General features: G+C 29.0%; 8 protein-coding genes across 8 annotated transcripts; 4 read left to right on the top strand and 4 right to left on the bottom strand.

Annotated features, from left to right (window-relative positions):
* Window positions 1-359: 359 nt before the first annotated feature.
* NAEGRDRAFT_81913 (casein kinase) lies at window positions 360-2,442 on the top strand (the record flags this gene model as incomplete). Its single annotated transcript, XM_002670143.1, has 1 exon — window positions 360-2,442. The coding sequence occupies one exon, from the start codon at window positions 360-362 to the stop codon at window positions 2,415-2,417; it is 2,058 nt and encodes a 685-aa protein (XP_002670189.1). The 3' UTR covers window positions 2,418-2,442.
* Window positions 2,443-3,983: 1,541 nt separating this feature from the next.
* NAEGRDRAFT_81912 (uncharacterized protein) lies at window positions 3,984-5,195 on the bottom strand (the record flags this gene model as incomplete). Its single annotated transcript, XM_002670103.1, has 1 exon — window positions 3,984-5,195. The coding sequence occupies one exon, from the start codon at window positions 5,193-5,195 to the stop codon at window positions 3,984-3,986; it is 1,212 nt and encodes a 403-aa protein (XP_002670149.1).
* A 129-nt stretch (window positions 5,196-5,324) lies between these two features.
* NAEGRDRAFT_81911 (abc transporter G family protein) lies at window positions 5,325-7,762 on the bottom strand (the record flags this gene model as incomplete). Its single annotated transcript, XM_002670102.1, has 3 exons — window positions 5,325-6,987; window positions 7,038-7,068; window positions 7,163-7,762. The coding sequence occupies 3 exons, from the start codon at window positions 7,760-7,762 to the stop codon at window positions 5,363-5,365; spliced, it is 2,256 nt and encodes a 751-aa protein (XP_002670148.1). The 3' UTR covers window positions 5,325-5,362.
* Window positions 7,763-8,233: 471 nt separating this feature from the next.
* Window positions 8,234-8,750, bottom strand: NAEGRDRAFT_83322 (ubiquitin; the record flags this gene model as incomplete). Its single annotated transcript, XM_002670101.1, has 1 exon — window positions 8,234-8,750. The coding sequence occupies one exon, from the start codon at window positions 8,748-8,750 to the stop codon at window positions 8,292-8,294; it is 459 nt and encodes a 152-aa protein (XP_002670147.1). The 3' UTR covers window positions 8,234-8,291.
* A 1,289-nt stretch (window positions 8,751-10,039) lies between these two features.
* NAEGRDRAFT_74796 (uncharacterized protein) lies at window positions 10,040-12,641 on the top strand (the record flags this gene model as incomplete). Its single annotated transcript, XM_002670142.1, has 2 exons — window positions 10,040-12,503; window positions 12,607-12,641. 2 exons carry the CDS (start codon window positions 10,040-10,042, stop codon window positions 12,639-12,641), a joined length of 2,499 nt encoding a protein of 832 aa, XP_002670188.1.
* An 87-nt stretch (window positions 12,642-12,728) lies between these two features.
* NAEGRDRAFT_74795 (uncharacterized protein) lies at window positions 12,729-13,319 on the bottom strand (the record flags this gene model as incomplete). The annotated part of the gene is made up of 1 exon (XM_002670100.1): window positions 12,729-13,319. One exon carries the CDS (start codon window positions 13,317-13,319, stop codon window positions 12,729-12,731), a length of 591 nt encoding a protein of 196 aa, XP_002670146.1.
* Window positions 13,320-13,788: 469 nt separating this feature from the next.
* NAEGRDRAFT_74794 (uncharacterized protein) lies at window positions 13,789-14,562 on the top strand (the record flags this gene model as incomplete). Its single annotated transcript, XM_002670141.1, has 1 exon — window positions 13,789-14,562. The coding sequence occupies one exon, from the start codon at window positions 13,789-13,791 to the stop codon at window positions 14,560-14,562; it is 774 nt and encodes a 257-aa protein (XP_002670187.1).
* Window positions 14,563-15,288: 726 nt separating this feature from the next.
* NAEGRDRAFT_74793 (uncharacterized protein) lies at window positions 15,289-16,219 on the top strand (the record flags this gene model as incomplete). Its single annotated transcript, XM_002670140.1, has 3 exons — window positions 15,289-15,406; window positions 15,685-16,067; window positions 16,136-16,219. Coding segments are annotated over 3 exons (585 nt in total), but the record flags the coding sequence as incomplete, so codon positions are not given.
* Between the last annotated feature and the right edge of the window lie 12 nt (window positions 16,220-16,231).

Here is a 16,231-nt window from a genome sequence, read left to right as displayed (position 1 = left end):
TCAACGCCTGCGAAGGATGATAAAACACCTCTCACCAACAAAACAGCACCTTCCAGAGTAGTAGGAATTGATTCAACACCTACAGGCCTCATGCATAATGATGGAAAGGTATTAAACAAAATAGAAGAGGCTGGTAATAATTTGAGAGAAATAACACCTCAACCAACAGACCGTTCTAATTTGCTCTATTATCCCTATTCAAATCCAAACACAAATGTATGTATTATTAGTTATTGAAAAAGAAATTAATTGTTCATAATATGAATATTATTTAGTATTATAATAACCAGACGACATCAAACAAACAACAACATTATACTCTTCCATACTCTACAATTAACCCATCAAATTCTCTTAACATGCCTTCAATGTCTTCTTATTCGCCAGTAATGCACAATAATAATAGTTTATCATCAATCATGTTTCAACAAGGTAGTAACTATCTTCCCTCTGTAAATTACAACACGCCAACTACACCAACTTCTTCTTCAATTAATAATCAACGTAGAATGGTTGGAACTACAACTACAGGTACTCCAGGAAATCCTTCTTATACTTCACCTTCATATTATAATACAACAAATTATCATGCAAATACGAGCCGTAGTCCAACCAATCCACAACAACAACATGTAGATTCAACTCCATACATTACTCAACAACCTCAACACCAACCACCAGAAGGCTCAGGTTCAGCATATGTTGATTCTTTATTAACAACATTTAGACAAACAGATAGTCAACAAGCCATCACTCCAACATCAAAACAAACTCAAAGAGGTTATAATACCAATAGTTATTATGATCTTTTATATACAGGAACAAATAATCAATTAGCCGTAAATTCATCAAATCAATATCAAAGACCATCGAGTAGTTTAAGTAATCAAATTCCAACATCAACAGGAAGTTCTCAACACCAACAAAATTTGATGTATAATTATCCAAATAATGTTAATCAAAATAATTACTATTACTCAAATATTCCAAATTATGTTTCTAGCAGTGGAAAAGGAACTTCTCTATCTCGAGTAAATAGCAATTCTTTATTGCCTCCACAACAACCAGGATCTACAATTAATTGTCCAATAGTTGTTGCAGATGAACAAATAGTACAAAGATCATATCAAAATAACATTAACACTAGAAGTTATTCACCTGCATATAATGGAAATCAAGCACATGCTTATCAGAATACTGCTTATCCTTCTTCAATGCCAAATAATCAAACCCAAATGCCTCCTCCACAACAACCAGTAACACAAGTTCAACCTACTAACAATCCACCACAACAACCAGTAACTCAAACGACACAACAACCTTCTTCATCTAACAGTAATTATCCAGTAGGTTTGATTGTTGGTAGTAAGTATAGATTGATGAGCAAGCTTGGTAATGGTGCATTTGGTGAAGTATTCTTGTGCCAAAATATAGAACAACGAGAAGAATATTATGCAGTCAAATTAGAAACACTACCAACTCCACAAAATGGCCAAGCTAATAGTGGAAAACAACAATTAATTTATGAAGCAAAAGTAATTTCATACCTTATGAATGCACAACCAAATAGTACTACTAGTAGTAATAGCACAACCAATTCATCCAATAATCAGATAATGAGTATTTGTCATGGTATACCTCGTGTGTTTTGGTTCGGAACTGAGGGAGTATACAATATTATGGTTCTTGAACTACTTGGTCAAAGCTTGGAAAGCTTATTCAAAAAATGTAGTCGTAAATTCAGCTTAAAGACAGTTCTTATGTTAGCTGATCAAATGATCCAGAGAATTGAATATACACACAAAAGAAATTTCGTGCACCGTGACATTAAACCAGATAACTTTTTGATGGGAAGAAAGGTTCCTGGTAATAGCCCTACAGGGTTGTTAAACCTTCTTAATGCTCCTTATCAAACCAATGCTTCTTTGCCTTCCCCAGGTAGTGAAAATATAGTATATCTCATTGATTTTGGGTTATCAAAAATGTACATGACAGACAAGGGTCATATTACTTTAAGAAAAGACAAACATTTGACAGGTACTGCTCGTTATGCAAGTTTAAATAATCACAAAGGATACGAACAATCGAGAAGAGATGATCTTGAGTCTCTTGGTTATGTTTTATTGTATTTCTTGAAAGGAACTCTTCCTTGGCAAGGTTTGACAGGTAACACAAAGGAAGACCACTATAACAATATTTATCAAAAGAAAAAGAATATCAAGATTGTAAATCTTTGTAGAGGTTTCCCTGTTGAATTTGCCACTTATTTAAATTATACTAGAGCTCTGAAATTTTGCCAAGAACCAGACTATACCTATATTAGAAACCTTTTCTTAAATTTATTTATTAGAGAAAAATATTCTTTGGATTATGAATGGGATTGGGTTGTTTTAGAAAAGAAGCAACGCAACAACTAACTCAATAAATCAAAGATTTTAAATCATCTTATTTTGGAAGTTTCCAAATTAAAAAAAAATGTCTCAAAATATTACAGATCCACTCTTGCTCAACAACATGGCTGACTCCTTCTTTCTAATGCACGAAAGTAATGGAGATATTGTGAATGCGTTTGTCACCAATTCAGCAAAGTTATTTGGCCAGTTGGGAAATTATAGTGTCGAGGAGAACAAGGAAGAAAATTTTACAAAGCTTGCTGGTCTTTTCTCAATCTCTTCACAATCATTCCATCGAACAATAGGTAGTTAAGATGTGCGATTCATAATGTTTAGAATATATAGATCAATGTGATGTTTCGTATAATGTTGTTGTTACAATATTACGTACAGTATCCCAAACAGATAATGTTATGTTATTTCCCTTGTGTTTGACATTTGTATCGTAATTTTCAAAAACTGTTGGAATGTATTCTTCTGGAAATTCATTATTTACCTATGTTATTCGAAACAAAATTTTGATGAAATATTATTGGTAAAATAGGAAAATTATGATGATACAGATGAAGTGTGATATTCCGAACATTAAAATACAACATCATAGAAATGGCGTATTCGGACAAGTTTCCACAAGAATCGAATAAAATCATTGAAGAAAGCAAAACAATAACACCTACATAAACCATCAATAAACATGTTTTGCCGACAGCACCATCTCCTACGGCAACTACCTAGTACACAATTCGAATAATTAAAGATTAGTTTGACATTTTCTACTACATCAACCTACTTTCACTTTCGAATCCTTCTTACCCATTTTTTTAATTGTTTTGATGATTCTCAACATAACAATATCCAACCATTCCTTAATGAAAATACATTACTCTCGATTGGACAATCTCTTGATGAAGCTTGTGATACCACTGATTCTGAAACATACGTTCATTTCCATTATCTTCAAACAATAATTAATATTTTATTTGATCACTTTATAGAGTATTATATTGATGGAGTTTACAATAGTATTAATGATACAATTGGTTTTTTACATGGTCGTATTAAGGAAATTATTTGGAAGACAAACAAGGCAACACTCTTCTCAAAATGTCTTTCACTCTTGAATGGTTATTGTGATAAATGTGAAATTAGAAATGACTTTTTCACATGTAAAGATTTTGACTTGTTAATTTCTGTAAGTAGTATATTTACATATTTGGGATATTTAACTGACTAACAATAGAGTATGATTACAGGAGATCCAACTACACTCAAATTAAGTTCAGATCTCCTTTTCAAATACAAACAATCCAATATAATATCAGAGGAACAACAGATTCGTATTGTACATGCACTATTTTCCTATAACTTGGTTTGTTTTAATAGAAATCAAAAAGATCATATTGAGAAATATAGTATTAAATGTTTGATAGAATGGGCAATAGTTGATAAAATATTTGAAGAATTAGTGAAATTTGGAGTTGAAGAACCATTTGAAATTGATTCATATAACAGTGCTGTTAATTCAATTAGAAAAGATCAAATGAAATTTAAATATCACTATTCAATTGTTAAGGATTTGTAAAATTTGATTCATTCATCACTTTCTAATAAATTAGATAATCTTTCTACAACTTGTTTAGAAGAGAGTCTTTCTGAAACATCCTCTTTCCACATATCTTCAATGAGTGATATGAAATTTCTACATTGATTAGTTATATCACAACCCTTTTGTTCCAATATTTCAATAATATTCATACGATATGGTATATTATCAGTATTATTGATTTGATTATCAGAATTAGTATTATCAGTATTATTATTATTGGCTGGATTAGAAATGATAGGTCTCTCTAATTTTTCCTTAACATCTAAAACATTTAATCCAGGATAAGGTTTACCTAAAATTAATAATTCAGTAAAAACTATTGATAAAGCATAAATATCTGATTTTTGACAAAATACATTTTGTTTAACAATTTCAGGAGCCATCCAATATATTGTACCATGTGGTTGAAATGGAGTGAGATAATGTTCTCTTGATTCATCTACTAGTTTAGCATCACACCAATCTCCAACTCTTATTTGTAAATTTTCATCTACAAGAATATTCAATGATTTCACATCTAGATGAGCATAACGTGTTAATGAATGTAGTTCATCAATACATTTAGCAATATCTAGAGCTAATTTAATTTTAACATTCATATCATTATGAATTAATTCAATTAATTTTGAATATTCATTTCTAATACGTTCTAATCCATAATGATGACTCTTTAAAGTTTGTTCTTTACAATGAATAATTGAATATAAATCTCCAACATTGATAAATTCAGTTACAATCCAATAATTTTGATTTTCCTTATCAAAACAATAACCAACAAGTTTTAATACTCTTGAACATCCTAATTGAAAAATCCTATTCATCTTGACTAATTCATTAGCAAATTTATCAACATTTCTTTGTATTTGTGATCTACTTTTTAACATTCTCTTTCCTGCATAAATAGTTGAATGAATTTGAATTTTAAAAACTTCTGCAAATCCACCTGATGCAATTTTATCTATTATTATAATATCATCGGGTGAAAATTGTTTAATATTTATCATATCTTTACTTAATTCATCACTAGTAGGTGATGGTGAATAATTATATGATAATGATGATTTTATCTTTGTTTTAATTTCAAGTGGTTTTAAAATTGATGGTGTTTTACAACTGCTCTCAATATCACCACCACCACAGAAAGTAAAACTTTGAGGAGAAGAACTTCCGCCCCCACTACTCGATCGTTTTCTCATTTTTTTCTATTGTATAATTATTATTCAAAAAGTTCACCAGTTCAACAGTTGCAAGAGTTGTGAGAGTCCACTAGAATCTAATATTAAGATTGGTAGAATTAAAAAGGAAAGTATAAGATTGAAAAATTTGATAAAAGGTTTTTTATTTACACATAGAGTTGAAAGATTTATCCTTTCTTTGGTTTGACAACAAATACGAGAATGAGGTAGGCCATAAAACGATAAACTAAAAAGAAGGCCCACAATAAACCAAGATTGAACCAAATGTTTGAGTATGGCTTATTCATAGCATTTCTACTAATAACATCTTCACCAGTTCTATAGGTACATGCAGATGGAGATGGTGGACATTCAAAAGTAGCACCACCAAATTCATTCAATACCAATGCTTCATAACCAAAGTGGAAAATAGATAACCAATAAATCCAAATAAAGTATGGTGGAATATTATCAACATTCATGTACAAACCACCAAACAACATCAAAACTGTTAACAATACAGGTGCAATAGCAGTTGCAAATTCCATTGAAGGTGCACATACAGCTAACACCATACCAAGAGCTTGAGCAGCTAAAGCCATTGAAACTAAAATTAAAAGGAAAACAAAGAATCGATCTGCACCTGGATTCAAATTACACATCCAATAAACAATTGTACCAAATAGGATTGGGAAGAAGATAATATTTGGCAATTCACTGATACTTCTACCAAGATAATAGGCACTCACTTTGTACATTTTAGAACCTCGTTCTCTTAAAAATACTTTCTTTTCTTCTAAAAGGAAAACTGTTAATGAACCAAAAATGGAATTCATAGATTGGTTAACTAAACAAAAGAAGAGAACACCATTTCTATCTTGAACAGATTGCTGATCATAACCAATTTGTAAAAAGATCAAACCGACTAGAATAGCCATCGCTAAATTCTGGAATAATCTTGAAAATGTTAAAATCTTGTCACGTAAAATATTAACAAATGCTCTTGCCATCACAACGAAGAATTGAGTAAACCAATTGGCATTATACTTGGCTTTCTTAATATCAGTCTTCAAGTGATCAACTGATGGAGCAACTTCAGTGTGATTATAATTTGTAAGAATCTTTTCAATACGTTCATTATCTTCTTGTTTCAATTTTTTACCTTCACCAGTGTCACTAGTAGATTCAGTAATTAGATCAATAAAGTGATCAGCTGGGTTATATTGTTTTGGACATGGATAACCAACATTTCCGAAATATGTAGTGGCATCTTTAGCTGGACCGAAATAAGCAATCTTACCACGAGCTAAAAGAAGTAACTTATCAAAAAGTTCATAAATATTGGAACGAGGTTGATGGATAGTTAAAATGACAGCTCTACCACCCTTTGAAATTTTGATAATTGTTTTCATGACACTGTAAGCTGTAGCAGCATCCAAACCACTTGTAGGTTCATCCAAGAATAAAATACTTGGTTGTGTCAATAATTCAATGGCAATACTCAAACGTTTTCTTTCACCTCCTGAAATACCCTTAGTTAAACCAGGTGTACCAACTTTAGTATTAGCACTCTTTAAGAGACCCAATTCATCCATAATTGATTCAACACGTTCCATCTTTTCCTTCCATGAAATTGTCTTTGGTAAACGTAAAAGAGCTGCATAACGTAATGTTTCTCTAACACTCAAATTACCCATAAGAACGTCATCTTGTTGAACGAATGCAGACAAAGAACGGAAACTACTACTAATCTTGACACCATTTACAGTGATATCACCAGATGTTTCCTTAACACGTTGAGCAAGAATATTCACTTAAATACATATGATGTTTAGAATGGATTGAAATCATGATAATACTTACAGAGAGATGTTTTACCAGCACCACTAGGACCCTATTATATCACAATGATCATATTCATCATATGAAAATTATGATTCATATTGTCACAATATTTCAATTACAAAGTTCAACTATTAAAAACATACCATAATAGCAAGAGTACTTCCAGGACTTACAAATCCAGACATTTCGTGCAAAATAACCTTTTCCTTCTTTTTGAACATATTCTTCAGTTTAAATCCAATCTTTTGAGGAACACTCAAATGAGCAGGAGCATCAATTGGTTGTTTAACTTTGTAACTAAGATCTTTCCATTCAAGTTGTAAAGGTGGAGAATCACTCTGATATTTAGGAACATAAACTTCTTCTTCATCATCATCAGCTCCTCCGATGATATATTCTCCTTTTGGTTTTGTAGTATCAATTTCTTGTTCCTTCTTTGTATTTACACTTGTTGATTGAACATTTTGAACATTGTTATCAGTATTTGTATGGTTATTAGAGGAAGGAACATTCTCTTCATTTGTTGTATTCGATGAAGATGAAGATGAGGTATTGTTTTGTGCTTCATCTTCGGCAACAAGGCTTGTTTGTTGTTGTTGTTGTTGTGATTCTTCTTGTTGTGTTGGTTGTTGAACATTAATTTCAGAGGTGAGTACTGGAGATTCAATCATTGCTTCATCTCCACCACCAGTCGTTTGATTATTATTATCAATCATATCAGATGATGTTTCTTGTTGACTCATTTTGTTTGATAATTATTGTCGACTATTATACGCTATTGTTGCGCTTCTTATTGATGAAGCCAATATTCTGAGTTGAAACGTTATGCATAAAGGTTCGACGCTGTTTTTAAAATGGTCCGTCAATGAAATAAGACCGCCAAATCAAGTACATTTGTAAATATCCACTTTATGGTTATTGTCTACTGACACTTGTTGATTGAGCTCAACAATTGTTGATGGAGTTTTTGCTTAATAAATTGGAATGGATCGGATGTTTTGGCTGAGATTTGTCCTTCATTCTTGATGTAGATTTATGCAGATTTCAATTATGATACGAATTCATCTTGCGTACGTTTGATTTCATCCCCTTGTTAATCAAAAACCAAAATCAATCAATTTCTAGCTTCAAAATTCCTTCTGCAGTTGTAATTAAAATAAGTTTCATTAACAAGCAAACCTCGTGATCAATTTATCCATACGACATCAATATTTCACTATTCAAAGTATAATTTATTTACAATAATTGAGAGAATCTACGATACTATGTTGTTTAACCTCCTCTCAATCTCAATACTAAATGCACAGTTGAATCCTTTTGAAGATTGTAATCATTAATAGTTCTGCCATCTTCTAATTGTTTACCGGCATAAATCAAACGTTGTTGATCTGAAGGAATACCTTCCTTATCAAATATCTTTTGTTTCATATTCTCAACAGTGTCGTTTGATTCCATTTCGATAGTAATGGTCTTTCCAGTTAAGGTTTTTACGAAGAGTTGCATTCCTCCTCTTAATCTCAATACCAAATGAAGTGTTGAATCTTTTTGAATGTTGTAATCATTAATAGTTCTGCCATCTTCCAATTGTTTACCAGCAAAGATGAGTCTTTGTTGATCTGGTGAAATTCCTTCCTTATCTTGTACCTTTCTTTTCACATTTTCAATTGAATCATTAGATTCAACTTCCAAAGTGATAGTTCTTCCAGTGAGTGTCTTGACAAATAATTGCATTATAATTGTTGTTTTGTTTTTTCTTGTTGTTTTTCTTATATTCAAAACATTCTTTTCTTTTTAACCTGTTTTAAGATGTATGTATTTTTAGAGAGTAGTTCTTGACGGCAAAGAAATTCTTGCATGGCCTGATTTTTGTTTCTGGACACAAATTTGGTTCATATTTTGTAATAATTGAGCAACTATGTTACTCCATGAATGCAACTTCATTGATTTTGAAAAAAGTTGTTTTAATGGTTTGATTAACAAGGGATGAAATCAAAAAGACTACAGCACCACAGGTTCCCAAGTTGTCTCCAACCTCAGTACTGATGTGGCTCGACGATACTTAACTTCTCAAATCGGACGGGATGAGGTGCATTCATCGTGATATGGCCGTAGCCATCAACAACCATAATTTCTGAAATATAAATCTACTTCAAAAAGAAGCTCTACTGCGAATCAATTCCAATAGCTAATATATAATAAAGAAGGTGACTACCAAGAGTTTTTTGGAGTGTATCAATTTCTCAAGTACTAAAAGTCTTGATTGCATAATTTAACTTTAATCAAATTATCATTCAATAACCTTTAGGGCTTTAACCAATCTCCGGAGGTTCAATTCATTCAAATCTTCATCAATGTATTTGGTACCAATGATGACAACAACTCAGTAATCATTATCTATGTCCGCAGAAAATAAATGGCTTCGTAGCCATTCATTACCTTAACTTGAGTAATATAAACCCATTTGATCATTTTTATTAGGTAAATGATTGGAATTGAAATTGATATGAAATCACGTTTTAATATTAAAGAAAATGTCACTAACATCTTCTCTCATTATTAATAACCTGCCAACAGAAATGTTGGTTGAAATCTTTTCCTTTCTCCACTCCAAATTCATTCTCCAAATAATTTCTCACACTTGTAAGAAGTGGAAATTCGCATCAACTTTTTCCAAACTTGAAATTGAAATTAAAAAGAAACACAAATTATTTTCAAGATTTTCATCACGTAAAGATCATCATTGTGATCCAATCAATAATTTTATAACTGCTATTCAAAATAATAGATTGTTTTATAGGATTTCAAGTTTAACAGGTTCATTTTCAAATGCTGATTTGGAAATTATGAAAAATTTTAAATTTTATGAAAATTTAAAAAGTTTAACATTGAAAGAAAATAGTGGATTGGATTATTATGGATTAAATATTATTATTACATATTTTTACAAGTTGAAATCTTTGGATATTTCATCACTGTTTAGTATTGATGATAAAATATATAGTGAATAGATGAATAGTAGAATGACATTACCTAATTTGGTCAATTTGGCAATTGATGTAAAATTTAATTCAGCAGTTGAAGTAATTGGTCAATCTATCAAACATCAAATTTATTCATTAGTAATTTGCTGTAAAAACAATTCAACAATAGAATTATATCATTTGGATTATACTAATTTGAGAAAACTGAAATTAGTTGGAGTTACTATAAATAGTAATGTAATTCCATTGACAGTGAAATCACTTTCTCTAATAGACAGTACTGTAAATTTCAAAGAAATTTCAAGAATTTCTAATAATTTGGAAGAATTGAATATTATAAATGGAAATACAGAAAACTTTTCAGAATTGTTAAAATGTGAATTGACTAATTTGGTAAAACTTTCCATTTCAGGTGATACTATTTGGAAATTTAGAAACCCCAACACAGAATTTAAACCATTCAAATTGAAAAGTTTAAAATTAAGATCTCAAACTTCCAATTCATTCAAATTAATTGAGAATATTTGTGATTGTGAAAGTTTAACTAATTTGGAAATTCCAGATTGTTCAGTTTATTCTAAAGATTTTATTCAATTATTTACAAAATTCAATTGTAATAACTTGACAAAATTAGATCTATCTAATAATTACCTAAATGGAAATGTAATTCCAATTATAAGTTCATTTCCTAAATTGAAATATTTAAACATGAAATATAACAAGACATTATCAAGAAATGATAGAAATATTTTATGTGGACTTGTCAATAATAATCAAATTAGTTATGTGAATTGTAATTGTCTTTTAGAAAATGAAAGAGAATTGACTGAAAGTAATATTTCATTTCTTGATTCAATTTTTGAAAAGAAATTTGAAATGAATAATGAAAAATTGATAGATAATAATATTGTATCATCATCATCATTTGATTTTAATAAGAGAATGAGTGTTGTGATAAAACAAGTTCATGGACTTTCATTTAGGGATTTGTTATTCGAATATGGAAATTTCACTTCCTTTTCAATTGAATGTTCAATAATTTCAAATGAAAAGAAAAATGAAATTCACGACACTAAAATCATTCCTCTCCAAAATATAGAAATACCACTCGAATGGAATGAAGAAATTATATTCGAAACTCAAATTTCACAATTTTCATGTGACTATTCTATCAAATTTTCACTTGTTTGTTATAGAGAAGATTTAGAGACTGGAATTCTTAAAAGAATTGAGATTATGAAACCCAACTATTTTGAATGTTCAGTGTTTGATTCAAATTTGGAATTAATTCAAGGAAATGTTAAACTTTTACAAAATACAAAAAATTCAGAACTTTCTCTTGAAATTGAATTTCCTACTCATGATTGTATTGTAAAGTATTATTTAGATAGAAAACCAAATTTAATTGAAGATGAAAATGATTTGAAATTGGAGACTATTTTAGAAAATAACAAGTGGAATGTAAATGATTCTTCACATTTTGTTCCATTTCTGCTTGGAATTTCATTCGAAACTCCAATGGTACTATTTAGAGCTAATCAAATCATGGAAAAATGGAAGAAACCAAATAATGTGATGGAACTATTCACGTTATTCTCTTCTAAAATTGGCATATTTTCAAAATTAACACTACTCAAATATTTAGACGAAACTAAGGACGAAATATTTTCTTATATTTTACCGTTTCTCATTCAATGTATTAAATATGAGAATGAAAATGGATTGTTATCAGAATATCTTATCACTAGATGTATAAAATCTAAAGTATTTGGAAATCAATTATTTTGGTTACTCAAATCAGAATCTCATTACCTTATTTGTAAATTAGTGTTAATGAAATTTGTGAAAATGATGAATATGAATGAAATTGAAATTATTAGAAATCAATGTTTATTTTTGGATTATTTTTATGATATGAAACAAAATTATTTGAATATTGAAAATCAAATATTCATGCCATTTACAATGAAAGAAATTAAACAAGGAATTCACCAAATTAGTAGAAATGTGAATTTTATAAATTTGGAAATTAAACTTTGTAATGGAGAGGAAATAATAATGCGTTTTTTCACCTACAAAAATCAAAGAACTGTTCATAATTCATTATTATTTAATAATTTTATGGAAATTTCAAAATTATTTAATGATACAACTGATAACAATTTTCCAAATATGGAAGATGATTCATGTAAAATTAAATATTATCCAATTGGAATAGAAAGTGGTTTTATAACTATTCCAAAATCATTGAATGAAATTTCAATATCATCCATTCAAGAATTTACTCTTTTAAAATCTCAACAATTTAAGAATAATTTACTAAATAGTATTTTATATGATAATTTTATTAGATGTATATTAGAAGTTAAAGAAAATAAGAGTAATATTTATATAGATCAGAATGGATATTCTTCACGATGTGGGTTTTCACTCGATGATGAAATGATTGATAGAGCTTTGATTTTTTCATCTATTACGGCATTACAACCACCTAAAAAGGAAAGTTTAATTGGTACACATTTAGCACAATATTTGAAAACAAATAATCTAATGGATCAAGCCAAGAATATCATTAATAATTTTTCAGTAATATTCAAAAATAATAGTAACACAATGCGTAGATATTTTGAACCATTTTTAGTAAAAACAATTATATCAGAAGCAATTACCAATTTGGATAAAAAAGTAAATATGGAAATTAAAAGCTTTGATAGATAAAATAAACAATTTATTTTCCTAAAAATGATGGTTTTGGAGTAATAGATTGATAACAAACAGACATGGCAACAGTAACAGAATCACGACATTGTGCACAATGACATTGATAATTAAAACAATTTCCAGAATGATTTTCACTTTTTCCATCTATAGTAATTCCTTTAAATCTTAAACCACTAAGTGCACCTCCTCCAGTAACATTATCACCACATTGAATTGATCCTTCAATAGAGAATGTTCCATTAAAAGAATTTGGTGTAATTGCAACACTCATCAATGCAAAAGGAAAAGTATTAGAAACAAAATTAGTATTAGCAGAAAGATGACCTCTATAAATGATTGGATCAAATCCTTGAATTGGAATTGATAATTCACCATAAAATGGATTGGTAATTCCTTGAAGATTAGATCCAACCCAATTCCAATGTTGATTTCTGACATCAGGTGTGAAATAACCAGTGTAAAGATATGGTGTTTGAGAGATGGAAGTCATGGAGAGAATAACTCTTTGAGAAGAGACATGTTCAGCAATCATTATCATAATCAATAAACAACCAATGATCATCAATAACAAATTGACATTATTAATTTGTTGTTTCATTTTTTTTTGATTGTAATTTCGGAATATTATTGGAGTTTTTTCAAGTGGAAGAAGATAACAATGAGGATTACCTTGGGAGATGTCACACTGATAGGGTAACACTCTAAAAAAACAACAGGTTCAGTTATTGGAAGAACATAAAAAACCAAATGTGACTCAATCGTGAGGGTGTAATTACATTTCAAATAAATAGACTCACTCATGAACATTGTATTTATTTACGTAAATTCTCTATGAAATGAATGCTTTTCAATGGAAATTATTCCTTCATCCTCTTCTGAATGGTTCACAATATTGTTTTGAAATATTCAGATCAACTATTTGATTATTTTAATGAACTCAGTTCTTCCTTACTTCAGTTGTATGATTGTATAGAAATAATCATTTTGCTATTGGACTAAACTCTTCAAGAAATTCCTAATATATTCACTCCCTTATCAAGCAATTGTTATACACCTTTTAAAAAAAAATGTTAATACCCTCCTCTTCTTCCTCACCAACCAAATCAGCTGTGAGTACCAGCAACAGTAGTATTAGACAATGCAAATCAAGTATGGGTAAATCAACACGTTTCGTGGGTGAGGACATTCCAAGAACATTTGAAGATTTCCTTAATCAACGTGATGACTCTGATGATGACGATGAAAATAATAATACTATTAAATCTTCATCTTTAAAAAGAAGAGAAAAAACCTCAAAAACTAATATATTGAATCAAGATGTTGATTCAAAATTACCTCAATTAAGTAATAGTGCTCACCTAGGTTCATCATCAACCTCTCCGAATAATAATTCAGCCACATCATCAAATGTAAATATTAAATTTTGGGATCGTAAAACTAAAAGTTTTGCCAATATGGAAAATGCAGCAACAAATTCATTACATATACCAGAGAGAACAGCCAATACTCCTACTACTAATAATACTACTAACCTTAATAACATAACAAGTAATTTAAAAGGATCTAAAGTATTAGAAATTAAACATTCACTTGAATTGTTAATTCATGATTTGGATGAAGTTTCATATTTTGAATCACAAAAGGAAAGAGAAAATGTTCTTTTAAAGGCTAAAATATCAGAATTGGAAAAATTACAACATTCAACGTTGGTGAGTAGAATTTCACTCACTAGAGATGAAATTAGAAAATTAAATTTATCAGATTTACAAATATTAAAATTAAATACAGAGAATACACTAGCCTTAATAGAAGAAATTATCAATGAAAAGAATTATTTGTAAATTAACCAAATTTATTAGATGTAATTTCCTTGACTATCAGAATATTGAATCAAAATGATTTTATTAGTTTAGAGAATAATCGGCATTATTCTTTAGCAAGATTTATTAATATCCAGAACTATTATAATGAGTTTTAACACTGTTTCTTTCTCCTTATAGGTTCCTAGGGCCTGATGATTGTGTAGAAAAGATATGTGTGTAGGTGTTTCAATTATTTCTCCTCTCTTCTCTGTGAGAAATAAGGAATCAGAGAATGGATTTAGTTTCAAACACAACAATACCATCACAAACTTACTAGTACCACTGCAACTATTCACTCTGTTTTCAGTAAGAAATAATAAATGAAAATTTACAATTTCTCTTCCATTAATCTAACAGTAGTATTAATGATATTATTTCTTCAAAGGATACAGATATGGAGCTAGTTTGGCTATTGTATAGCAATGGGAATTATTAGAGATAAAGCAGAGCTTATTATTGCTATATTTAGAAGGAGAGTTCTAGAACACAAATTTCAAATATCATTATCATTTAGAGTTTGAGATATTAATAATGAATAAATTGATTGATGTTGATAGTAATAGTTAGAAACTACAACAACAACATTGTAAAACAATCAAGAGAGATGACAGACATTGATGTTCATTCATTGTGTCCACTACAACATTTCAATGAACATTTAGAAATTTAAGCAATCATTTAATATCTTTTTCATAATTAAAAAAAATGACTCTAAAGAAATATGAATCCAATACGAATAATAATAATAATGGAAATGAGAATGATGCAACTATAACTAATCAAATTGATGAAGAGAATGAAACACTTTTATCAAATAATAATGGTAGAAAATCATTTCTATCTAAATTTCTATCATTAAGACTTGTTATTATAATATTAATTGTTCTATTAATATTAATTTGTTGTTCAATGGTTTGGTTAGCTTCTTTTATTGGTTCATCAAATGCTATTAATTATTTAACAAGAGAATTACTATCAAGTATGTTTTATTATTTTTTTGTAATATTTTTATTGTAAACTATTGTAACCTTTTATTAATAGACGCAAAATATAAAGTAATTCAATTTATTGATAATCAATTAATACCATATCAACAAATAGGTAAAACATTAGCAGATGAATATAATAATGATTTATTACCATTTTCTAATTTAACATTTATGAAAGAATATTTATATTCCAAATATGTAAATTATAAACCTACTTCAATTGGATATTATTTAGCATTTCCATATTCATCTATTAATACTTATATTGAAAGAGGTACTGGTTCAAAAATAGATTTATTATATGGTCAACAAGTTAATAATTGGCCAGGTTATAATTTATATTTAATGAATAAAACAAGTAATTCCTTTATTTGGCAAAATCCAAATGCATACATTCCATATAATGTTAAATCACTTGATTATTGGAATACTTCTATTAATTTATTTAATCAATTTAATACAAATGAAATATTTGCACCTCCTTATTTAACATTGGTATGTTTTTAATTAATATATTATTGTTTTAATATATTTTATTTGTAAATTTTATTTAATTTTAATAGATGGGTGATATTGCATTATTTTATGCAATTAAAGTATATACACCATCATTATATAGAAATGGTATTAAAGAATTAAATGGAATTGTAAAATTAAAT

This window comes from Naegleria gruberi, assembly GCF_000004985.1.
Source record: "Naegleria gruberi genomic scaffold NAEGRscaffold_74, whole genome shotgun sequence".
In the NCBI taxonomy this organism is placed as follows: domain Eukaryota; phylum Heterolobosea; class Eutetramitea; order Acrasida; family Naegleriidae; genus Naegleria; species Naegleria gruberi.
Note: the sequence above shows the minus strand (reverse complement) of the source record. Positions and strands in the feature narration are given on the sequence as shown.